This window comes from Pagrus major, chromosome 23 (assembly GCF_040436345.1).
Source record: "Pagrus major chromosome 23, Pma_NU_1.0".
Taxonomy (NCBI): domain Eukaryota; kingdom Metazoa; phylum Chordata; class Actinopteri; order Spariformes; family Sparidae; genus Pagrus; species Pagrus major.
This window is the reverse complement of record NC_133237.1, coordinates 17528201-17554544: the sequence shown is the minus strand read 5'-3', so window position 1 is coordinate 17554544 and position 26344 is coordinate 17528201. Positions and strand designations below refer to the sequence as shown.

Below are 26344 nucleotides of genomic sequence, written 5' to 3'. Positions count from 1 at the left end.
ATTCAAATGAATGGGTCGTTATCAGACTTCAGGTTAATATCTAAAACTTGCTTTAAGACTTTTACTCAAGTACTATTTCACTTTAAGCATTTGGGTACTTTATACAACACTAATGATTTGTGATGACATCTACTTGCGGACAAGAGCTGCTTCTTTATCTGGCTCCATAATCTAAGTGATAGATTTCAGCAAAGTACATTTACTCAAGTTCAGTGTTGAAGTATTTCCATTTCACTCTGTATTTCAGCTCCGCTATATTTCAAAGGGGAAAAAGTACTGATAACACTTAATAACCACCATTAAAGTAGCTGTTAGTGATAAACTTTGATTAAAATAAGTGTAAAATAACTTTATATTCCAACAGTAATCACTGTCTCTCCTCCTCCCGCTCATGCAGTAAAAGAGAAAATACATTTTCTGGTATCCCTGCCGAGGAACCATTAATAAGGCCCTGCCAGAGGATCTCAAGCGGCGTTCAGGCTCTTATAGAGTTCTCACAGATTCAGGTAGAAGCCAGGCAATTTCAAGGCTTTAAAATGAAGCAGTAAAACCTAAAATCAGATCTAAATCTCAAAGGTAACCAGTGAAGGGCAACAAGGAACGGAGTAATGTGGTCGCTTCTCTCAGTATGTGTTCAAAACCTGGCAGTGTGGCATTTCAGTGAGATGACTGGGACAACTTTATTTGTTCCATTGGCAGATTTTCTGTTTTACTTATTAAAAGCAAGCACAACACCTTGTATTTGTTATTTTTTCAGGTTTTTTGAAGGGGCAGTGTTTGTCAGACTTAAGACTTAATATTTGATGATAAGATTGCAGTCAGACTCATGTACACATGGAAGAGAGCAATCAAGTGAAAAACACTGAATTGTTGAATCTCAAGGTTGAAGCTGAAGCACATTGAGATTTGTATTAAGGTTGCACTGCTACCCACCCTACATCAGATTCAGCAGGTAAAGGAAACTAAAGAACGCTTACTCTTTTTAGCACTCATCAAAATCAGAGATTACAAAATTAAGGTCAAAGTGCAGGATAGTAACACAAACATTTGAATCATGTCCTATAAAAATAAATTAAACTACTTAAGTGTTTAAGTACTTTCCAACGAGGTGAAATTTACAGACTGACCTTTTAATTTTTTTAATGTGGGTGATGAAAGCCGAATTAATGACTCAAATGTACTAATGTGCGCTCAATTAGTTACTTGAGACGACGGAAAAGCGCACACAGACTAGTTACAAGCTGTTATTTTCAAGCTCTGACCACATCAGCACTTCAGTACACTTTGCCCCAAGTTCTCTGCCAACGTGAACTTACAGCAGCTGCTGATTGATGGGATCTGGGATTGATGACAGCACCCCAGTGAGGAGCTGGCTGCCATCTTAAACAGCGATGTCCCCCCCCACCCCCAACCCCCACTCTTCTGTACGGAAACAAACATCTATAGCTTGTGTCAGGGTCAGTTTTAGTTGTACTGTTAAAATCATGGTCATTGTTTGGCCAGAGGTCACCAAAACAAAGCACAATGTACATACAATATATGAATTCAGGCACCAAAACCTCCAGAAATATTCCAGAAAGGTGGGCCCCACCTTTGACCCCACACGTCTGAAAAATCCATTCATCATTTCATATCTGTGTGTACCTCACGCACATGCTCGGTCCATGTGTACGTAAATGAGCATGCATACTTGGGATGTACTGAGTATTCGCTTGTCTCCATCCATCTGATCCCTAGAAAGGATCAAGAGTTTCATGTGACAGGACCGGCCCTTTGGGTTGACGTTACATCCAACCAAAACTTATGCACATTCCCTCCCCCCCTCCGCTCATTTTTCCCCCCTCCCCGCTCATTTGAAAGTCCATAAGAGAGACCCTCCAGAGACTCACGGGCACTATCACAAGACCTCACCGTCTGATGCCAAGCAGCACCGTGAGCGCAACCGGAATCATGCCCGTGCCCAAGAAAGCAGGTAAGAAAACATCCTCACCTGAGTGAAAGCATCGTCATTTATCACTGAAACTATAATACAGTTAGTGTTCGTAAATACATTAAAGGTGCACCATGAGGAGAAATTTTAGTCAGAAGAGACAGATCTTCATTGGCTGATTTTTTTATGCCTGATCAAAACAAAACAAAAGGCCCTATTGGTAAGAAAAGTTGATTTTTGAGTCTCATTCCCAACTCATCACATACTGATACTGTGGGATTGTGGGTCGGGTCACCGTCATCCCAAAGTGTCCGTTTTTGAGACTCGAAAATCAACTTTTCTCACAAATAGCTTTGTTTTGACCTTAAAGGACAACATACTGTTTTAGTTTGTTTATATTTGGCGGACCCTGCCTCTTTAAATAAGGCACAGGTAAGCTATATTTCTTGGCAAACATAGAAGTTAAAGTCTTTGCGATAACTTTAAGTGTAATAAGTGTTTTTTATTCAATGATTCAAATTTGGAAACAACGTCTGAGTGAATGTTGCGGTATTTTCCGCTTTTGTGGCCTCTGACCTCACTGTCCAGTTAGTAGTTGCCCAGTTTTCCAGCTGTTTTAAGCATTTTCACATGTAAGATCACAATCGTCATATAGTTTATTCCTTACTTTCTCTCTCTTTGTCTGTATATTTCCAAATTACACACTGAGATCAATAATTACGTGATGACTAGAGGCTGTTCTATGACCGCTTCAATCATTGCTTGTCAGAGTGTTTCATGACAAATTTATTACGTGTTTCATATGTTGTTTATCTGATGTTGTTAAGTTACCATGCTCATCATCCCTGAGAGTCAGCTCGGGCCAAACATCCCTCCTCACCTCGGCTTCTGCCAGTTTTTCTTCAAGTCATTAATCATGTCAACAAAGAGCATAAAAGAGCCTCTGCCCAGGCAGTTACTCCCATCAATGTCATCCTCATCTGCAGTTTCCGAGCTCACATTTCTTGTTTCTCTCCCTCCACAACATGATCAGCATGCTCTCATTGCCTCTTTCTGCGGATCTATCCTCACCCTCTTGCTTCCTTTGGATATTTCTGTTCCTACACAGTGTTTCCTATTCCATAACATCATCCATAACTCAGATCCCCCTCGGCCCCCCTTCCTATCTCCTGGCCCAAATGTTACTAATCCGTCCTCTGGCGGCCTCCATAATGAAGTGTGAATAGCTGCACAGTAATTCAAGTCCCATAATGTAAAAGCCCATCGTTTTATAAATGGCTGCTTGATTCTGTGGTTATGTAACATAAGGCACCCCAGACTGACTTTCTTGTTAAGGAATCAGTACCATCAAAAGTCCACTTTGTCACCGCGACTAATAAACTAATGTGATTAGCTACTTTAAATACACTAAAACATGATTGAATAATGTATTTAGTGTGGCAGGAACCCCATTTTTCTTTTTGCACTAGCCCTTTAAAAGCCTTTCCTTCTTCCTTTTTCCAGAATCCTCTTTCCTCCTTCCCATCTTTCTCCTCACATGCTTGCTCATCTTTCGCATGGCCCCCAGCAGGGAGGCTTGACAGGTACCAGAGGGATGACTCTGGGCTCAAGCCACCTCTGCTCATCTCTCACCATCGTCATCTCACTATCTTCTGATCTTGCTGTCTCAGTGGGATGTTCTGAACCTGATCTGCACAGATAATGTAGCTCTGTCCCACTGCGAGGGGAATCTGGGGAGGGGAGCGGCCCCTCCAAAACAAACAGCCCATCTGGAGGTGTGGCGTTGACCTTTAGGCGAGTTCTCGCTGAGCCGTTCACTCCTCAGGAGGACGAAACTCGTGTTTTATATCTTACCATTGGCATGAATCCATCCCAAAATCACAGCTCATGCACTCATCAGTTTTTGCTTAAACTTCATCCAGATATTACAGCTTCATCCAGATATTAATCCCTCCGCCCTTAAATATCTTAATAGCTCACACTTCACCCTCACATCCCACTCTGTCTCCTCCATGTCTCTATTGCTGCGATGTCAAGCCATCAATCTTTTTGAGTATCTGTTTATCTCTGCGGGGCTTTCCTGTTGATCCCACCAAGCGTGGACAGGCATCCGCACAGGTTTAACCTCCACAGAGCAGCCGCAGAGCTGGCACATCTCCAATCACCCACCTCACTTACTGCCAGGCTGCATGATGATATCTCACTCCAAGGTTACATGAGGTTTTCACCCCGTTTCCCCTCAGACAGAAACCAGAAACATCTTGCAGATTCGTAGATGAATTTATTTACAGTGTTTCTCCGAACGTCTGTCCATCTTCTAATCCATCCTTACTAATTCCTCTTAATGCCTTGACTATTTCACAAGGCTTTCCTTTCATCGTGCCCCCGCCTCACCTACTGCGTTCCTTTATGGACGAGATCAGGAAAGGAGGGGAAGAAAGACAGATGAAGTGATCTGTCAGCAGCGTCTTTCTGCTCCACCAATTTCCAATGACGACCGCGTGACCTTCACTCTTTCCCTCTTTGTGCTGCCAAGTCTGTCCTCATGCGCTCTGTCCAACTGCTGTTCAGCATTGTGCACACAGATGAACAATGGCTGCAGTCTTTTGAAGTCATAAATGATGGTGGAGTCAGTCAGGACATGTGGACAGTATCCAAACTCAAATCTGGTCTGTAATTGGACCCTTATCCTCAGTAGGGTCCAATTAATATTTCTGCATGCCCTGTCAATTATCAAATCATCAGGTCTTAGTGGCTTCAGCCAGGTAATGGTATTCCACATAACGGGCTCCTGCACACAGTAATACTGCGTATATTTAGATTTTTAATTAGTCTTTAAAGGAGGAGCTGTGGATTGCCGCCTTAGAAGCAAGCAGTTGAAAAAGCTGGCCCAAACCCAACAACCCCTCCCAACGCATTAGCCACGCTTAAGAGAACGCAGGTTATACCAGACTCCCATTTATCCTCCTGGTTGTTATGTTGCTGACGTCCTTTGTGGCTGCCCGTCATCGCAGGCTGCAGAGGTTATTTTTCCTCAGGCTCGGACATGTACCGGGATCCACCATCCCACCTGAAAGAGCTGACTCCCCTCTTCAGGCACATGTGCACCAGGACTGCCGAGGTCACAGACCAGCAGGCGCATTTTAAAAATAGAGTGGCAGGCGGTAGAGTGCATACCTCCTCCAAACAGTCCCCTTTAATTCAATCAAGCCTAATCCAATAGCAAACTCGATAGCCCTGCATCACTTTAAATGTTAAACCACCCATAACTGATTGATGTTAAGGATAGTTAGAAAAGATTCTGGATCCGTCCCTTTATCCGGATCCGCTCCAAAAGTTTCGTGGTAATCCATTCGGTAGTTTTTGAAAGTTAAAAAGCCCAATGTCTGCAAGAAGGGGAGCTCCTCTCTCCCACAGAAAACACTACACCTGAAACGCCTCGTCAGCAGTCCCGCCTTCAATTCTGTGACTTTGTGACATCACACTACGTCACCATGTCACTGTCATTTGCATAGTTTATGCCTCGTGGCCAGTTTAGCACATACGAACTGATTTAGCACAGCTGCTCTGTTGTTGTTAGTGGTGCTGGGTCAGGCAAGTGTGAGCTGACCAGTCAGAGCAGGAGGGGGTCTTAAAGAGACAGGAGCTAAAACAAGGCGTTTCAGATAGAGGGGGAATACTGTGAATACAATGTGTGTTTTTGAGCATTAAAGCATGTAAACCTATTCTAGCAGGAACCCAAAATAAAATTATGAACCTGAAAAGGAACATAATATGTCTTCTTTAAGTACGTTTTTTACTTTTACTTTCTACTCTGCTACATTTTGGAGGCAAATGTTAGACTTTTTACTCTACAACTATATTTAATAACTTTCATAAGTTACTTTAACCATGTGATCTGGGGTTTTAATATTTTACTAATTCAACTTTTTCAATTGTATCTTCAATGTGCGTTGGAACAAGCTGATATAGACTAGATGTGTGATATTCTCAGACTGAGTGGGAAAATGCTATTCTCAACATTAAAGGAAAATATTATAGGGAAAGCCGGTGGTTAGTATACACAAATAGGTCTTAAATTAAGTATAATGCATTCACAACACAGCCACTAGCTGTATTAAAATCACAGTTAGAAGCAGCCTTATATGGAATCAGGAATATTGAGGCTGTTCTGTCTAATTTTGGCAATAGCTAAGGACACACAAATCAAGCTAATGTGATGGTGTCACAGTCTGATAGGCGAGTAAGAATGATGAGGAGTTAGTTGTCAATGTGAAATGTGAGAAACGGTAACTTGAGTTGCACAGGAGGGTACCGGATCATGACCGGACCGGCCAGTATTGGATCTCTGTTTTCTCTGAAAGTCAGAAGACGCAGTGACTCACAAACTGAAGGAGGAACAAACGGACAGAGATTATATACCAACCCACGACGTGACAAACATGCCCTCGGTGGTGTGATGTGACAGCATCATACAGAAAGTGTATTCTTAGAACGAGACTCCTGCTGTCACTGGCCATGATGTGGGTCCTTAACAAATACACGCTCAGTCCTCAGGATTCCTTGTGTCGAAACCTAAACCTCGGCTGGCGCGGGGAAATCATGAATCAGTGCTGAGCCGACATAGTGCACATACTCCTCTGTGATCTACTGTATGGTGAGAGATGGATGTGATTTACTATAGGTAAATGGCAGCCTGACGGAGGAACTGATGAAGGGAGAGGCCTCAGAGAAAGATGAGAAGTGACTGGCTGGAGTTTACTGTGCCACCATATATAATGTTGTGCATTTACATGTTTTGTTGTGAGATAAGATAAAGATAAAACATATTCTATGTGTATTATCTCTCCGTCTTATACACAAATTGCAGGGAAATGACATATTTATGAATTACATTTTTCTTTTCCAGGAAGGAAAACCAGCAATGCTGCAGAAGGTAAAGAGCAACATGTTGGGAAACCACCAAAGGATAATGAGAACTGTGTAAAGAATTTTATTATCCACTCATTATAAAGTTTGGTCTCTAATTCTCTTATTGTCTGTCCTGTCTGTCACTTCAGTTACTCTGCCGCCGTACGAGCCAAATGTCCCTGAACCAACCACCAGGGCTGAGTTCATGAAATGTAAGGCTTTGTTTGTTATTTAATGAAGCTATTAGTGAAAAATAGTGCACTAAAGTATGTGGTCTTTTGTGTGCCAAGATAAATATAATACATTAATCCAGTAATAATAAAATAAAATACATTTAAACAACTTAGAAAGAATATATTTCAAATTAAACCGTTACACAGTTAATATCAAATTTAACATATATACATATTACAGCTTTTCCTGCTATTCCTGCAGATCATTTATTCACACTTGAGTGTTGTCTTTAATCCTTTTTAATTTGCTATTGTTCTTTATATCTGTTCGTTCTGTAAAATCCACCTTTCTGTTTGTATTTGCTCCCTCTCCACTCTCTCAGACTGGATCCCCATCTCTCTGGATGATAAAACTGCACAGAAGATGTTGTGGATTTCAGAGGCCGCATCCAAGGTGGCCCGTACATCAGATGCAGTCTGCCCGTATCCCAACAGGCCTGAGCGATATGAACACGCACCACAGGTAGGCCTGGCTGTACTGAAACAGTGTTGTTGGGCAGGTTTAGCCACATCTCATTTTACCAGTCTAGTCCAGTGGTTCTCAGCCTAAAGGTCGGGTCCCCCTAAAGGGTCACAAGATAAATCTGACAGGTCGTAAGATGACTAACCGGAGAGAAAAGACATACATATTATTTCTAGAGACTCATTTTTTGTAAATTTGGACTGTAGCTCATGTTATTTCCTGTTCAGGTGCTGTGTAAGGAGAATCTGCTGGGCCATCGAGGCTACTGGGAGGTGGACTACGACGGCTGGGTTGTGATCGGGTTGATCTGTGAGAACGCGCCTCGCAAGGCCTCCGACGGGCCCTGCGGCCTTGGGGAGAACACCGGCTCCTGGGGCGCCGGCTGGTCTGGGTCCTGCTACCAAGTGTGGCACAACGGCGAGAACGTGGACGTCCAGCTCCCCCTGACCTCCACTTTGGGCGTCTACATCGACCAGCCCGCCGGCATCATCAAGTTCCTCTTGGTGGAGGGAGAGGGCGAGAAGGAGGTGCGGCTGATTCACAAGTTCAAAGCCAATATCCAGGAGAAGGTTTTCCCCGGGTTCTGGGTTGGCACAAATTCGTTCTGCCTTATTCGGAAAAGGGATCAGTGACATGGCGGAGGGTTTAGCGTGCAGGGGGAGGAAGGGGGTGAAGGAGTGTAAATTTAAGATGGTGTCAGGAGGGGGATGGCAAGGCTGTGATGATTGGGGAACAAGTGTTGGAGTTGGAAGGCAGAACTGAAGCACGTCGTGACATCTTTGTGGATTATATTTGCTTTCTCTAATGCATGAAGAAAGCTTATCATTTCATAATATATCCAAAGATGCCTAATTGTTTTGCTATTATTGTGTATCTATTTTATGTATTTTATTTAGCTTAGATTTTAGGCAATGTCCTGTTTGTTTTTGTAACATGCAGGACTTGCATGTACTGGTGTGCTTGTTTAACTTAAGAGCCTGTATGTTTTTTTAATGTGAGGAATGTAGTCAATAAATTAAACTGTAAATGCATCATTCTTGTGTGATCCTACATCACTTGTACACTAGAGTGCTGACGCCCTCTACAGGCCATTCACAACATTGCATCTTCACACATAATTCCACAAAGAGTCCTTTTCATCTCTTGGTGTTGCTCCTTTATTTCAAACAAAAAAGTACTTTTAACGGAACATTAATTTGTTTCTGAAATGTCAGAGATGGACATTTGTTCCTTTCAAATTCAACCCATCGTTCTCTCTCTCTCACACACAAACAGACTCATTCATTCACTCATCTCAACCAGATCTCTGGAGCAAAAAAAAAAAAAAAAGAAAGAAGAAAACAACAAACCATCCCCTATAACTCCGCATCAATTTACAATCATTCTATCAGTCAGTCATTCATTGGCAAAAGTAAAAGTACAAATAGGCATGTTATGAGGAGGTGCTGGTGTCCTCCGCTCACATTTTTTTTGAAAAGCCACAAGCTTCATGTTAACCATTTCTCTGGTTTCTACCCCTTTAAGAGATATTGTTTGTTTGTTTTTTTTAATGGGGGTGGTGACAACAACTGGCCTGTTGGTCAACTTACCCATGAACAACAGGATCATGCAGAGAAAACATCCACGTGGTTCAGGGAGATCACTGGCTCCGTGCATCGTGCTAAAACCTTCGCATTAAATGTGCTGAACAACAGCAGGTAGCTAGGAAGAGGTTAGCGTATCTTAGCTTAGCTTAAAGACTGGACGCAGGGAAAACAGTTAGCCTGGCTCCCTCTGTAGTTCATAAATATGCCCTACCAACATGTTTATAGCTCACTAATTAACCAGTACACATATGGAAAGTTGAGGAGTTTACACTTTGTGAGTATTTTTTCTTAGCAACCAACACCAAGGAGCAGTGACCTCCTGGGGTTCTTTTTTTTTCAATTTCAGTTTTCAAAAACAGGCCACATCAGTGTCCCTCTTGTAATACTGAGTTGTCAATAAACTGTTGGCAATATGATGGCAAAAATACCATCGCTGGTAGTTACATCTAAAGAAAATCCATTGGTAACACCAATACAATCAATTAAATTGAATTAAAAAGGAGCTAGTTTGTATCTTGTTTGATGATTTTGCTCCAAGTATGTAACTTTTACATCTAAATTTAGGGGATTTCAAAATTGTAAAGGATAGCCCTCCAAAGTCAGAATAACGGGGGGAAAACTTGTTCTTCCCGTACAGTCAAAGATGCTGGGTGGATGGATTACTGTTGTTGTCAAGAAACAGTTATAGGACTTAACTCCCTGTAAAACCAAACTCGTTATTTTACATCCTGTTTGTGTTCAGATTGAAAAATCATAGTTAAAGGGCAGTTTCAACCAAAAATGAAAATTCAGTCATTATCTACCCATCCCCATGTCGATGAAAAGTGAGTGAATTTTTGTAGTCCTCAAAACATTTCTGGAGCTTCACAGCAAAACAGCATTGCAGTGTTCTCCTAAACAACTGAAGTAAATGGGGACTTGTTTTAAAACACACAAAAAACCAACCCAAGAAAAAAATATATAAAATGGCTCCATACAGCTCGTCCAGTGTGATCTTAGTCTTCGGAAGCCCTGAAATCTCAAATAGACTTGAACAGACGCTATTTACACCCTTTATAAAGCCAAAATATTCACTGTAGCTGCTAAGCTGACAGCGTTAGCACGCAACCTGTCTCAAGTGGGTGCACAAGCTCAAAAATGCATCAAGAGTCATTTCAAATCAATTTGGGATCTCGCTTTCAGAGACCGGAACTGTGCCGGACGAGTTGTATGGAGCCATTTAATGTTTTTGTTTACTGCCGTTTTTCACGTTTTAAAACACGTCCCCATCTACTTCAGTTGTGGGCGAACTTATATTGGAAGGTGAGGTTTTTAACTTTGCTAAGCTAATCATTTCCCAAATCAAGGAGTATCACTTTTTCTCATTTAATCCTCAGAAAGAAATGTTTAAACTATGCTAATTTCAAATCATGTTTCAGAGAAGTGACCAAACACTTTGCCATACATTTTTTTAAGATAGCATAGCATTTAGCTTCAGAGCTACATATTACAATAATGTCTGCTAGCACTAGCACGCAACACCAGAGCCAACGATCAACCCGTTGCAGGTGGCTGTTCCCCCGAGTTCTCATCACTTCACGGGTAATTTAACCAATCCGCACACAAGGTTTGTAACAATTAACAATTGGCCGTGCCAGTTAGACCACTATACACCCTGTTTTAGTGTCCTTGTTGGTCAGTGCAGTGGGTCACTACACGCACATCTCGAGGTCCTGATGTAGTGTTGTGGCATGTGTAGTAGCTAGTGTTGTGAAATGTGTAGTGATGAGGAGGGAGGGGGGGCATAGTGTTGAAAATGTCATTAGTATTCATAACAACATTTCTTTTTGTCAGTTACTCCTCAAAGCATGTGCCGTTAATTTTGGTTAGTGAGAAATAAATGGAGGTAAACTAGCTTTTACACTGTTTCACATACTGTACGCCACATCTGCCAGACAATCCAGCTCTCCTCCCGTCGTCACAACTTCTCTCCACATTTCCACAATCTCTCCGATTCTCTCCCTCTATCCCTTTCTCTTTCTTTCCACTCGCACCCTCGCTCTCTCTCTCAGTGCTTGAGGGAAAAGTCCCCTGTGTTGAGACGGGGCCGAGGCAGGGCCCCAAACATTTCTGTCCCATCGGTGGCTCCAGGGGCCAGGAGGGCCTTCATACTAGCGGCGATGTGCTCCAGGTCGGCACAGCCCACCTGAAAGACAAAAATGTAGGACTGAATGTCTTTGACAAGCTTTTATAGGAGGTGATTGACATCTGGAAAAAAATGGAGATAAAGTTTCTTCTGTTTCCATGCGGTAGGTTTTTTCCTGCACTCTCACCTCTTAGAAAATGGTGACTGACCCTCTGAAATATTTTTCTGAAAATATTTGCCCAGCACAACCTCGCACAAATGTCACACCTATTTTTGCGGTCACATGAACTGAGCCGTCGTGGCCGTTAGTTGATGCATCAGAATACTGAGAACACAATAGTCTTCTTTGTCTGCGTCTTTAGACAGCGTGGAATATGTCAGGATCAACTGACACCAAAAAAACATAAAAACAACATCCAGCTTCCATCTCTTTTTTCTAACTTTCAGGATGTCCGCTTTGAATTTAAACCAGGCTGATGGAAGCTGGTTAAATATTTGGAAGTTAAATCTTAAATGAACGAGTGCGTCTGATGAAATGACAAGTGCTTAGTGCTATTTTGTATCACATGAATAAACTATTGAATGAACAGAGGGTTCACTTAATAACGGTTTTACAGCAAAGTTGGCTTGTTCTGCTGCCAGAGCAGAAAAGCACAAATAATTCATGAAAACTGACTGAAATGTTTTATTTTTAATTTATTGCGCTTACTAACTGTATGCAGCTTTTATTTATTATTTATTACTTTTTATTTTCTAATTTTTATCTCACTGAGTCTTAAAAGACTGAATCCTCAGAAAGTCCCCTCATGTTATCAGAAACATTGTGCCGTTGTTGGCGTGGCAAATTATCTCTGCATTTGTTATAAATTCAGATTAAAATCCATCTCTTGAGCTGACTGTCATATCGGGAGGTGGAGGGGACGGTGGCGCGAAGGCTGCTGAGCCAGTGACCACAGTTCAAGACTGAGTTTCAACATTTGTAAGCATGGCATCCCTAGAAAATTTTACAGAGACCTCAGGTCCATTTCCTGCTGCGTTGGTGGCAACAAACACCGGATATTTTTGATGAAAAGTCGAGACGTCTCCGCTAATGTTGGTGGCGACAAAACCGGGTGTTTTTGAAGAGACCTTGGGAAATCACCAGGCATTGTTGTGGTGACCAAAACCAGTATTTTAAGGCAAAGCACAATCTTCTTGGGTTGGGGATTGGGTTGCCATCCTTTAATGTAAACGGATATGTGCTCACCCGTTCTCCACTGCTGCTGTCTCCTTGAGCGGATCTGTTTCCTCTACAGCCCCACACAGGCACAGACACAGGCAGCGAGCGGGCCAGAGCCATGGGGTGAGCGTGACGGGACACAGAATGACCCATCGCCATGCCGCGAGTCGGCGGAGGAGCATCCTCGCTCAGAGATCCTAGGACAGGCAGAAGATGTATGAGGATAATACACTAAATGTGACTACTTTCAGTCAGCAATCCAAAATCTTACCATCAGTGCTCTCCTCCTCCCCGTCGGACTCGAAGAACGGCTCACAGTCCCGGGACAGAGAGTCCTCGTCCATGGAGAAGACACCTGAAGCAAGATGACCAGAAAACCTCAGACTCTATGCACATAAAACTATTTGAAAACACAGATGAACTGCGTTGCTCCGCACCAGCACTTTCGTTCCCGTATGGTCTCCTCTCATCCATGTCTTCCTCCTCTTCCTCGTCCTCACACTCTTCTTCCAAATCCTCAATCCCAGACCTCTGTCTCTCCCGCTCGGCCTCCAGCGCGCTCTTCTCCCGTTCCCTCTCTCCGTTACCGTTCTGCCCGTCTCCCTGCCCGGTCACAGCTCCTGAGCTGTAGATGGACGGGTAGCTTTGGGAATACAGCCTGCCATTGGGGCTGACTCCACCTACGCCGCCGTCTCCTGTAAAGCCCTAGTACAACAACAACAACAACAACAAATCTGTCTTATTATGGAAGAGAACATTTTGAACGCCTGTTACAGGATGGAGTACACGCAGGCCACTCACCCCCCTGTGTCCCGGGTCCGAGGTCAGGTCAACCACCAGCTTTGTTCCTCCCTCCCCCCCTGAGTGGCGTGTGTGCTTTTGGGCTGTTAGCATGGTGGTGGAGTGCAGCACGCCGATGTCGTCCATGTAGCGGCGCGCCGACTCGGCCAGAAACCCTTGACCCCATACATTATAGGAGAAATCGCACTCCTTAGGAAAGGCACTGCCGCTCTCCCGTTTCCTCCTCCCATCTCCGTCTCCAGCTGACAGCCGGAACTTCTTACAGGCTGTAAGTATGGCCAGGTCGCAGCCAGACTTTTGGCAGTACGTTTCCGCAGCAGAAAGTAGCGCCAGCCAGCTCTCTTTGTGGTTGTCTGGGATCTCGGGCTCGGATGTCTGGTTGATGGAGGCCATAATGGTGCTGAGGACTGTTTGCAGCTTTCTTAAACGAACTGACTTGATGAAATAATGCTGATGATCGATGGGAAGGGGGGCACCAAACTTAATAGAGTGTCGACAGGTAACTTTGGTAGCTGAGGTTCATCCGACTTTGCTCAAACTGTTGAAAAATCTCTTCACTTCTGTTCCTTCTGTCCTGCTGGTGTACGGTTTGTTTTTGCACTGGTGAGGATGCGGAGGGGATAATAATGATCCGTCAGGTAGAGAGGCACTGGGTGACTTTAAGATATGATATATAGGGCGGTGTCCTTACACACTGGAGAGCCAGGGGAGAGAAGAGATGTTGTCAAGTTGCTGGTGATACCTGAAAAACACAAAACAAAATCAAGGTTAGCGTCTGAAATGGCAAGGCATGTCAGATGTTGTAGATGTGTGATCAACCTTGTCTGGGAGTTGATGAATTGAGAGTGACTGCACATTTAAATACGTGCAGATGACATACAAAAACAACTTAATCTGTCCAGTGACTGTCGCAGACGTCTGTAAGCTGACTGACAACAAGCTATGCTAACTACTGTAGCCACTGTAGCTACTGTAACGTTAGCTGTAGCTGTTGTAATCACCCTCCTCTCTATTGATCCGTATTTGCAGTCGCGTCTGTCTCGGTTAAACTGCATGCTACGGGCTTTTCTGCACGGCGGCTGTCCTCGCTGCAGCTGCTGTTGTTGATCTTGTTGTTTATTCAGTGTTGTGTGCAGCCTCCTCATGATGGACCCACACTTCACCTCCATTTTTCAGCCTTTAGCAGGAGCCGCGACGCGCCTGTAAAAATGACAGAAATGGAGGAAGACGTTCACCCACCTGTTCAGTTTCTTTCTTCCACGTTTCCTGATGTTTTTCAACCCTTAGCGATGCCTTTTTTTGTCGGACGTGTTGAAACCTTCTCCTACGGGTTCTCTCCCCTTGCTAGGCTCTACACCAGCAGCAAGTTAGCAAGGATTATTAATGGCTTTTCCGGTGGAGTCTTTCAAAATAAAAGCCGGCCCTATAAACACGATTATGTACCCCAGGTACAAAGCTACACTATGAGTAAGCTATTCTCCAAATGAGGTATGTGTGGATAATAATAATAATAATAGTAGTAATAATAATAAGTGTATTTGTATAGCACTTATCAAAACCAGCGTTACAAAGTGCTTCACAATAAACACAAAAATACAATGATGCAAGTAATAAAAGGGAAATAAAACTAGTAACAATAGATGATGAGTTTAAAAAGCAATGGTTGCATCCAATTAGAGCCATGCAAGACCTAAGTGCAATGTCAACAATAAGTTAGAGTGTAATTAAACAGAAAAAAAACTAAACTAAAAATATAACCACCTTGATAGGAAAGACTTTCGATAAAAATAAGTCTTTACACGTGATTTAAAAATAATTGGTTATTAGTTAATAGTTTAATAAATAGATATTTACAGCATTTTGTTCTCCCAGGGGGATCATGGTATCATTCCCATGAGTTGCCAAATGGTTGTGGAGAAAATAATACAAAAATAATAGTTTTTGCATTACATTGTTTGAACTAGTGATATAATTTGCCTTAGAATAGATATTATCTATGAACACCGACCTGATTTTTTTAGGTTGATTCACAGGACATTTCAAAATAAGTATACATTTTAGTAAAATTTTGGACCCTTAAAATTAAGTGACACATTTTTATGAGTTGGATACATTAATGTTGATATAAATTAATGTAAACACAGCCTGTGTGTAAGAATTTATTTTTAATTTAACCTCTGTTTTATTCTGTGACAATCAGGCCTTAATTGATTCTAAATCCTGACCTGGATGTATCATGTGACTTAACTCTTTTAATTTGAAGGCGAACGATGTCGGCTCCCATCCGGTTTTTCGTTTCTTTAGTTCTTGCTGGCTTGACGTCGCTCTGACGTCAGCTGTTTACTGACTTCCAACCGAACGCACGTTGTACACGTGACCGAGCTCTGTGGGCGGGCTCGTACTCGCCTTGTTCTCGTGCACGTGTACGGCCCACCTTCTGCTCATGGAGCCCACCTACAGGCTGCCTACAAGAGGCACGATCACTGTGTTTTTCAAAAGAAAGTGGGGAAAAAACACAAGTCACTGCATGCAAGTAGTGAGAAGTATAAAAGTATAAATGACAGTAGCCATGTTGTCTGATTTGAATGTTATATTTTGGGAGCTTTTTGTCATTTAAGTTTTCATAATGCTTGGAATTGTCAAACTTTATCTAAAAAACACTCTTAAAATAAATAAATACACTTAAATAAATGCACATATAACAACAAATACAGACGTGATTATACTGTTTATAATATGAATGATCACTCCATGTATATCCATTCAATATTGACACAAAAGCAACACCAATATAAATGTTTGTCTAACATACCCTCTGAAAATCTGTATGGTCACCTTTAATAAAGGTGTACAACAATGATGAAGTGGATAAAATCATTTGCATTACTGGAGAGTTTGCAATACTGTTATTTCTGCTTTCATTCCTGTTGAGTGCTCAGTTAGGAACTCTATGTGGCATACACAGAAGAAACTGCCCTCTAGTGGTCACAACGAGGAACTGTAACAATACATGCAGTAACGATTTCTGGCCACATGGGGGCAGCAGAGAATTTTAAACGCAACTTGTATCATTAAATTGATATGTTGAAGTGGTCGGCATAGAGTTAGCATTAATTTGTAATCTCTGGCAAACTAACTGACGTAAATAAATATTCATATTCGTCTTACCTCTTGTTTGGCCTCCGTCAACTCCTGAGGGAAAATATCACTTTCTCTTTAACAGCTAAATGCTTCACTTTGTTCACCAGCAAGTCATCAACTGTGTCTGCTGTGGGATGCTACACAGATAGCTTACAACGGGTTTTTATAGATTCTTTCACAAACTTTACTCACTCTGATTTGATCTAGTATTATAATAAAAGTACTGCTTATAACTTTTTAAGTTGGCTATGTATTTATGTATTCTTGGTCTGGTTAGGTTTCTTCTCTTTTCTGCTGCGATGCTGGTAGTGTTTTGCAGACGTGTTAGTGTTCACTGCCCTCTAGTGGCCACGACGGGAAACTACACCAAAACAAAAAAAGTCAGACCCCCTAGCACTTCCTATTAATACTTTCAAAATAAATGTAGAACGCTAAACCGAAGCAAATAAAAACTGCCATGCCGAGACCAAATTTTGTATTTGGCATCATGTCATTCATCATCGTGTTATGGCCTCTTTTGGGGGAAATTGACATTAACCAAAGTATGTGCAGTATTTATTTATTTATTTTTTGTAATAATGGCACATGTAATTACATTAATTACACAAAGAATACAGAGAGAATTCGTGTGGCAAGTATTGTGAAGTGAACAGGATGTACATGACTACGGAAGCCCTAAAGGGCCATGCATTCATACATTTTATTTCCTCCGTTTTCCCGAGATAACGATATAATTAATTCGAGATCTCCTCATTAGTTAATGACGACATCAGGCTCACTTAGACTGCGCCGCTGATATAGCTGAAGCCTTGCTAACGTCTTTTTAGATTATGCACACTAATGTGTATATTATAGCAAGGCATAACGCTGTTCCAGCCTGTGTCAGACCTTGATTGAAAATATATGTGATGCGGTGATCGATATGCTCCTGCTCCTCTGACATTGCTACACTGAATGATGTTTCCTGCAATGATTTAATATACTACACTATCGTTTTGTTTTCTCAAGATCTCGAATTAATTATATCGTTATATCGGGAAAACGGCAGTTGTTATTTCGAGATAATAACTCGAGATCTCGAGATAACAAATGAAATTAACTCATTATCACGGGAAAACAGAGGAAATAAAATGTATGAATGCATGGCCCTTTAGGGCTTCCATACTCAAGATCTCGAATTAATTATGTCGTTATCTTGGGAAAACAAAGTTTCGTTATCTCGAGATCTTGAATTAATTATGTCATTATCTTGGGAAAACAAAGTTTCGTTATCTCGAGATCTCGAATTAATTATGTCGTTATCTTGGGAAAACAAAGTTTCGTTATCTCGAGATCTCGAATTAATTACGTCGTTATCTCGGGAAAACAAAGTTTCGTTATCTCGAGATCTCGAGTAAATTATCCCGTTATCTCGGGAAAATGGCAGTTGTTATTTCGAGATAATAACTCGAGATCTCGAGAAAACACATGAAATTAACTCGTTATCACGGGAAAACGGAGGAAATAAAATGTATGAATGCATGGTCCTTTAGGGCTTCCGTACATGACATCACACATTCATACAAATACATTAAAGGAGGTGCATAAACGTGTCATGTAATGCTTGGTTTTATTTTCAAATATAATGAATAAGGGTTTGGAGATATTACATTTGGATTTGTGGATGTGAAATTTTGGTTTTACTGCTATTACATATTTGAACCAAACATTGTCTGGACTTAAAGTGAAACTGGAATCAGGATTATTAATAATAAATCTACTTATGTCCTTCTCAAGCCTTTTATTATAATGACCTGTGATCTGATTGGCTCGCGATTCTGTCGTGACGTCTATTGTGGGGCGGGGCTTACCATTAGCAGGAAGTATGACGTAACATTTGTTATGGAAAAACGAAGTCAAGACAGAGGCGACGGAAATATGGAGCAACCCGCTGAGAATTACAAGGTATTTCGAAGTTTTAACACTGTTTTACTGTCGGTATTTATATTTGTGGATTTAAACAACTTTGCTTCCGCTCGACTGGGACATTTTTGAGGGAGCTAGTCGATCTTGTTGACAGTGTTAGCTGTTGTTAACACTTCAAGCTAGCTGTTCACTTCGGTAATATGACTGTGAGCTAATATAACTTCCCGTTGTTATCTGGCTGGATGTAAGATGTCGGACTCAGTTGTGTAGCTAGTCGATACATATACCCATAACAGAACAGATATGAAGGTTTGCAAGCTAAGTCAGTCGTCTTAGTGAGGAAAAAAAAGTCAGCTCAAGTTTTCCTCTGTGGTTTGCTCGCTTTCACCCACTGACCTGACCGAGCCACACTGTAATCATGTGATGTCGTTAGTCAGCTCATTGTTATGTGATTACCTGCCAAAACTAGAGGGCAGCTGTATGATGCGACACTTTAGACATGATGGGAACATTTTGTTTTATGTGATCAGATATGTTACAGTCAAATGACGTTCACGTGACCTTATTTGATACTATAAATAGTTGTCAGCATTGTAACACAAGCTAGAATCAATCAGGTCAATTCAATAAAATGAAGTTCTGATTGTTGATCAATCATGTACATATCTTTAAAGCAGAAATGCCAACATTCCCTGGTTCCAGATTGACATGTGATGTGAGGATTTGTCACTTTTATATGTGATATATAATAATAAGCTCTATTAATATAGCAGCATCTTTTAAAAACAGAGTTTACAAAGTGCTTTGACAAATGCAGGAAACTCGGGAAGACAATATAACAGAATAAACACCCAACAGCTACGCCAAACACAAGGGAGCCTCGTCTGAGGTGAGTAAATGAAGGCAGAACAGAAAATGTAGAAACACAAAAAGACATACAATCAATATATGACGACAAGGAGACAACATGACATCTGAGGAATTAAGAGCAGTAAAATGTACTAAGTAAATAAATAAACAAGGATAGATTCAATCAGAGAACTGACTTATTGATTATCAAAACATTTGGTGATTCATCTAATAGTTGATAACTAATTGACTAATCATTGAAGCTTAAGATGAAAATAACCACTGCTTGAGTCCTTACAGTTACCATACATGTACCAAGCACGTTCCCAAGAGTGGAATCTGGCTCAACCTGAATTGAATCATCTCTTTGTTTTAGCTCACGTTTACATTTGCATGGGTTTTCTTTGTACACAGCTGGTATTTGAGAAGGAGGGGGTGTACCTCCACACAAATGCCAAGCGGAGTAACCAGGACACAACCATCCCGGGGTTCATCCGGATTGTGGAGCGAGTAAGTAAATCTGTGTGAGTCGAAGCAGTTAAGATACAAAAAAAACGTTATTGATGTTATTATTAACCAAACTATCGTTTTAGGGTGGGGTGCCGGCTTTAGAGTGGAGCCCACTTGAAGATGAGGGTCGCAGTGCCCCTGCTGTGCTCTACACCAAAAAGGTGAGAAATCATCTGTTTGCTACTCATGACAAGGAAAACAATTTGAGCATTTCTGAAATAAAATTCAACACACTTCTTACGAATTAGGATGGAGAAGGAGGGGAGGAGGACACCAACTTCGACCCTGGTTATGAGCCTGACTGGGCAATTATCAGCACAGTGAAGAAAGATCGAGAACATGTCCCAGTCAGAGATTCAGGTGCAGTTTGCAATTCTGTCTTTTTGTGTACATGGTTACATCAAGAAAATATTAAACTAAGTTTCATCTGTGTCTCCTGCAGGTCAGTGGTCATTCTCTCTGCCTCTCTCAGAGCTCTACTCTCTCCGGAGGGCTCGCTTCTCCTTGGGCCGAAACTTCCTGGTGTTGACGAGTAGAGGAGGCCACCCGCTGCCTCCTCTGCACTTCCACAGAGGAGGGACCAGGGAGCTGTTCAGGGCCCTGCAGCGTTACATCATCCTGGACCAGTAAGCATTACCATCCTGACTCTTGCAGCAGTTTCTGTCTTGTTGTTTCTGTAAGAAGAGAGAGTTCAGGCAGAGCTCGTCTGTCACATGGGTAATGAAAACATCACATGGTCTCTGTTGTTATCATCAGGTCACCAGTTGATGGGCGGCTCTTCCTCGCCTACCCTTGTGACTCAGGTGCTCTCTCTCAGTCCTTCGATAAGCTGCAGCTCCTTGATGACGGAGGCTCAGATCTTGTCATGGTAATTTGTTTTGATTTTTAATCTTTTTTTTGTAACTTCATCATGTGACGGTGCATTAGAGCTCATATTGATCATGAAATCTTTATTATCAGCTTGTTGCTCAATACCATTGACTCACTGATCAAAGTCACACTCCAGTCGCTCAATAATGAAGCACATACATGACTGAAACTCTATCGATGTTGCAGTTCTTCCTTGAAGTAGAAAACATCTTTGTGTTTGGGTTTTCTTTTTGCCTGAACAGAGATTTATCCACGACCCATATGCCACCACATTTGGCGGATTCTCCAAAGTCACCAATTTCTTCAGGGCGGCACTTCGACCTCCAGATTCCCACGTCCACTCACGTACTGCTCAGGATCCTAGTTTGCCGCACCAGTCGGACGAAGAGCCTGGCTTTGAACTCATCACCTGTGTAAGAGAAGGAGAACAATTTAAAGCACACAGTCGTCTAATACAATGTTAGGAGACATGAATCAGTTGTTAATGTTTGTGTCTGTCTCTCCATTAAGGGGGTGGAGCTCGGTCCCAGGCCAGACATAACCAGGGGACAACCTCTGGACAAATGGAAGGAGTTTCTGGACCCAGAGGGGCGAGTGAAGAACCCAGATAAGGTCAAAGAGCTGGTGTTCAGAGGGGTAAGAAAGTAGATATAGTAATAGTATGTCTAGATGTTCAGTTTTTCAGCCTTCGACCTACTACATGTGCGTGTTTTCATACCATTCTTGTCCATTACAGGGTATCACACCACCCCTCAGAAAGGAGGTATGGAAGTTCTTGCTGGGCTTTTATCCATGGAACAGCACTGCCAAGGAAAGAGAGGACATCCTGCGGGTCAAAACGTTAGTGTTTTTATAACCCAGCATCCCCTTCTAACGCTCTTGGATGGTTAAAGGAGTAGTTGGACATTTTAGGGAATATGTTTATTTGTTTTCTTGCCGAGAGTTTGTTGCCACTCTTATATTTGTAGGATAAAAATAAAGCTACCACCATCAGCCAGTTAGCTTGGCTTCCATTAGTCTTGTTGTCACTACAACCCACAACTGGCGGAGACTCTGACAAACAAAACTAGATAAAATGTGTTTATCAGTGAGCTTTAGTATTGTCAGGTGGATTTTGTTGCTTTTCCACAGAGCCAGGCTAGCCATTTACCCCCGTTTGCAGTCTTTCTAAGATAACCAGCTCCAGGCTGTAGATTTATTTTTACCTCACGGACATGGGAGTGGTGTCTAGCCTCTCATCTAACTCAGCAAGAAAGCAAATATCCCAAAATGTCAAACCTTTCCCTTTGAGGTATTCAGCCCCTGTAAAGCTTCTCTGTGTCTGCAGGGATGAGTACTTCAGGATGAAGGTGCAGTGGAAGTCAGTCAGTGAAGAGCAGGAGATGAGGAACTCCCTCCTCAGAGGATACAGAAGCCTGATAGGTCAGCGCTGAAATCTGTCCAAAAAAGGACAAAAAGCTTTTCATCCTTTCAGTGATTTGTCTGTGAGAGCTGCTGTAGATGTTGAATCTGAACTGTGTTTGTTGCGTTGTGACAGAGAGAGATGTCAGCAGGACGGACAGACACAATACGTTCTTCTCTGGGAACGACAATCCAGGCCTGACTCTGCTTCATGATGTGCTGATGACATACTGCATGTTCAACTTTGATCTTGGTGAGGATTTCTGAATTGTTGGCAAACAGAGGTGCAGTGTGTATTGAGTGCTTGATAATATTAATAATCCCCCCAAAAAATGTCAAGATAAAGTTTTTCTGTGGATTACAAGTGACTATTAGATCACAAAAGAGATTTTTAGGGTATCTGAGTTTGCAGATATATCCACATCACACTGACACTGTTGTCTCCGTCCATCCAGGTTATGTCCAGGGGATGAGCGATCTCCTCTCTCCTCTCCTGTTTGTCACTCAGAACGAGGTGGAGTCCTTCTGGTGTCTGACGGGCTTCATGGAGCTGGTGGTTAGTAGAAATATCTCTCTTTATTGGATTTCAGTCACAAACAAATTTAGTTTTCGTTTGGTCTCATCAGTGGCATCAGAGGTGATTCAGAGGCTCTAAAGCTGTGCCACCATGATCAACTGGTCAGCAGCTACACAAACAAAACAGAAAGTTTGACTCTATTGTTCCTGTTTAGTGTGGTCTGTTCAACAATTCCCCGAGTGGTGACCTTATGCTTCATCAGCAGTTTTGATTTAAATGAAAACAGAAAGCAAACACTATTAAATCTGTTTTATTGATGTTTGGATATTATATACATCAAAACAGTGAATATATTTAATGTGTTCCGATATGAGTCCATTTCCATGAAGAAAGATGTGAACTTGAGGGCACCGAGAGACTTAATAAGTCTTTACTTTCTTCCTTTGCAGCACCAGAATTTTGAGGAGTCTCAGGAGGCCATGAAGCAGCAGCTCCTTCAGCTCAGTATCCTGCTGAAGGCTCTGGACCCCGAGCTGTGTGACTTCCTGGGTTAGTCAGCTAATACTCATCTAGTGTGACTGGATTAGAATAAAATTAAACCTGAGGTGAAGCTGGTAGCAAAGGCTTTAAGGATAGAGGAACGAAAAATCTATCAACACCATGTTGTTATGCATGAAAGCATGAAAAGGAAGTGATTCACTGAAATGAATTTCCGGTGTAAAAAATAAGAATAACCTCATTTGTTGTAATTGCGAAAAAACTTTCGATATTAGAAAGAAGCTAATACTTCTTCTTTTTTTTGTAACTAAATTTGAAAAAAAAAATCTTCTTTGGTCCATCAGACTCTCAGGACAGCGGCTCTCTTTGCTTCTGTTTCCGCTGGCTGCTCATCTGGTTCAAGAGAGAGTTTTCCTTCGAGGACATCCTCATCATGTGGGAGGTGAGTGCGCCACAGCTGCATTTACAGTTTATGTATTGAAACTGATATTTTTATAAAGCTGTGAATGAGATAAGGCTTGCTTCACTCCTTTAAGTCACGAAGGTGCTAAACTTCATATTAGGGTATGACGATTATCATCGCCTCATTTTAAAGTCGTTTGACATCGAAGCTTAACTGCAACTTGTGTTATAGTGTATCTAATTTAGCAAGACCGAGTTTACAACAAGTTTTGTTTTGTAACACCTTTTTTCTTCCTCAGGTCCTCTGGACTCGTCTTCCGTGCGACAACTTCCACCTGCTGATCGCCTGTTCAATCCTTCAGTCCCAGAGAGGAGAGCTGATTGGCTCAGACCACGATTTTAACACTATTCTGAAGGTGTGCACTACATATAAATATGTATATTTCTATATATAAATATACACATTTTCACCTGTTAACCTCTTCTGTGAATTCCCTTCAGCACATCAATGAGCTGACGATGAAGTTGGACCTGCAGACTGTTCTGCGAGGAGCAGAGGCCATTTTCCAACAGCTCATACAGTGCAAGGTGAGAGGCTCTTCATCCATCAAAAGGAAATGTTCTTCTACACTGAAAACCTTTCATTGGGTGTCACAGCTCTTCCTTTTAAAAAGTCATGATGTAGGAATTATGGGAATCACTCCTCTACATTGTATTTTCATTCTACATTTAGCCCATTTAGATATAAAGAAAGTCTTTACACACAGACATTTCTTTTGATGTTCTTTTACTTATTCCTTATTTTCCTCCTTTGTTAAGAGTTGTATATGTGGTTTTGGATATAAACTTGGATTCTTCAATCATGTTTGTTATTTTGCACAACAAATTTGATTGATATCAATCTCATATTTTCATTTTTATGTGTTTACTCATGCTCCATTGTAATGATAATCAATCAACATGTCTATTTCGTTAGATTTTTATTGGTGTGTCTTAATTCGCTCTATTCATCATTTTGCGACGATAGTAATTGAAATGGTTGATTCCAGCTTTTTGCCATTTAAAAATCCTCCAGTGATTTTAATTTCTGATATCCGTCAGCAGCCTTTAAGAGTTTGTTTAGACCTGTGCCTCGCTAGTGTTCAGACACAAAGTCAGGAAAAAGTTAGCGAGGTTTAAAAGTGCGTCACTTTGAAGGGATATATGAAATGTGTTTAGTCAGCCTTTTCCACATTTTAAAACCGGCTGTAATTGAAACCAAACTGAAAATACTGTTGGCACAAACATAGATGAAAAACAGACTGCCAGGCGAAGAAAACACTTTCTTGTCGTCGTGCATATTGCTTGAATTTGACACATCCTCTGCCCTCCAGGAGCTTCCCCTCAAGGTGCAGCAGGTTCTGGGTCTCTACGTTCCGTCCAGCTCTGAGGAGGACAGCCCAGACTCCCAGACCAGCGAGACACAGCGCCTCCTCGCCCAATCACAGGCAGAGGCTGCTTCGTGTAGTTCAGCATCCGGTCCCACGTATCCTTGAATCTGACTGGACTGACACTTAACCAAGAAATAAATGGAAGATGTTTGTAAATGAAAAACGATATATGTGACTGTAAAGGATCCAATGAGAAGGAATGAAGGCAGTTTGGTGGAGAGAGTAGTTACTCTTTGTCAGAGGCAGGGGGCATCGTTGCGGCTTTTTTCTTTAAATGTACCCATGAATGTTACTATTCAAGAAGTGAAAACTGTTGTCATACTTTCTGTGCTCTTTTGTCTTTATGTCGTTTGTCTCTGCTTGTCACTTGTTTACACGTCTCTGCTAAAAGAGTACTGCCATCTTTTCTCCTCTCCCTCCTCCTTTTGATGCTGCTCTTTTACCTTTTTCACAAATTATTTAATAATTGTAACCATCTCTGCTTGTCACTCGCTGTGTCCTTTCAGTGAGTTCTGTTAAGTGTGGTTTAGATTTATTTGTGTCCCCTCGCCACTGATCGTGAAAAGGGAAATTGAAGGATAAGCTCACTGGCAGCACCTTGTTAGTACTGTACGATGCCATTCCAGCCCTATGCAAACTTGTTGCATGCCTTATAGTTTTCATTAGTGGCGTGGTATTATTTTAAGCCTTGTAATTATCTGTATTATGTCATAACGTTTTCATCCGCTGATTATTATGAAATAAATGGCTGAATCTTAATGAAGCAGGTACCAGACTGACTCTTTCAACAGGTCTACTCACAGCCAGCATCTGATTTATTCATTTAAGAGTACATAGAATAGACCACTGCTGCTAACCAGAGCATTTACACACAGTATTAGAAATACTTCTCTGTATAACACATATACAGTATCCAAAAGACATTTATTTAAGTTTGGAAATGATGCAGGTTCATGACATTTTATGCAATTTGCTCTTTTCATAGGCTGTTTTTTCACCTAAGCACTTGTTTTTGACTATATGCACACAGTTCATATAAAAAAGGAAATGATGACCTGTGAGTTTGATGCTCCTGTTACTATCAGGTCACAAAATGGCTTTTTTTTTTTGCCAAGCACCTGAATATTTCAAGTGTTTAGTGTCCATTTTCAGTGATATTGTTATTAAATTTTGACTTGGACCATGTAAGACCATATGATGTGGTATAATTCAGTGTGTTCAAAGTCCTATAGATCAATGACCGATACACTTAGAGAGCTTCTGACTGTTTGGGGAACAAAGGCAGACTGTAACCTTTCAAAAGAGCTCAAAACCATGTCTGTACTCCAAATGCTTCAACAGCAGCTTTGAATTTACTTTGGGCTTTTTAGGATTTAAAAAATTTAGGTTTTACATGAATTTTCAGGAATGGTGACAGGAAAACACTTTTAATAAATTCTGAACACTAAATTAAATTCCCTTTGTTGCCTGATAACCCGGCAACTGAAGCGAAAGTTAGCTACACGTCCCTTAAGTCCTCAAACAAATACATTAGACTCAACAAGACAATAAAG

General features: G+C 41.5%; 3 protein-coding genes across 4 annotated transcripts; 2 read left to right on the top strand and 1 right to left on the bottom strand.

Moving 5' to 3' along the window:
* Positions 1-1917: 1917 nt before the first annotated feature.
* LOC141019967 (tripartite motif-containing protein 16) lies at positions 1918-8169 on the top strand. Its single transcript, XM_073495004.1, has 5 exons — positions 1918-1994; positions 4945-5051; positions 6991-7053; positions 7398-7537; positions 7765-8169. Exons 1-5 carry the CDS (start codon positions 1918-1920, stop codon positions 8167-8169), a joined length of 792 nt encoding a protein of 263 aa, XP_073351105.1.
* A 501-nt stretch (positions 8170-8670) lies between these two features.
* Positions 8671-14632, bottom strand: akt1s1 (AKT1 substrate 1 (proline-rich)). Its single transcript, XM_073493887.1, has 6 exons — positions 14508-14632; positions 13269-14010; positions 12905-13172; positions 12739-12822; positions 12495-12664; positions 8671-11308 (listed from the first exon to the last, which is right to left on the bottom strand). Exons 2-6 carry the CDS (start codon positions 13659-13661, stop codon positions 11171-11173), a joined length of 1053 nt encoding a protein of 350 aa, XP_073349988.1. The 5' UTR covers positions 13662-14010; positions 14508-14632; the 3' UTR covers positions 8671-11170.
* Positions 14633-18287: 3655 nt separating this feature from the next.
* tbc1d17 (TBC1 domain family, member 17) lies at positions 18288-25550 on the top strand. 2 transcript variants are annotated; one of them, XM_073494232.1, is made up of 17 exons: positions 18288-18353; positions 19578-19673; positions 19757-19834; positions 19922-20033; positions 20116-20299; positions 20430-20541; positions 20786-20956; positions 21054-21179; positions 21280-21383; positions 21871-21965; positions 22081-22197; positions 22400-22500; positions 22911-23010; positions 23304-23401; positions 23661-23777; positions 23863-23949; positions 24735-25550. In XM_073494232.1, exons 1-17 carry the CDS (start codon positions 18291-18293, stop codon positions 24894-24896), a joined length of 1923 nt encoding a protein of 640 aa, XP_073350333.1. In that variant the 5' UTR covers positions 18288-18290; the 3' UTR covers positions 24897-25550. The 2 variants fall into 2 exon arrangements, with proteins under 2 accessions (XP_073350333.1, XP_073350332.1); XM_073494231.1 differs by lacking the exon at positions 18288-18353 and having other exon boundaries at positions 19400-19673.
* The last annotated feature ends 794 nt before the right edge of the window (positions 25551-26344 follow it).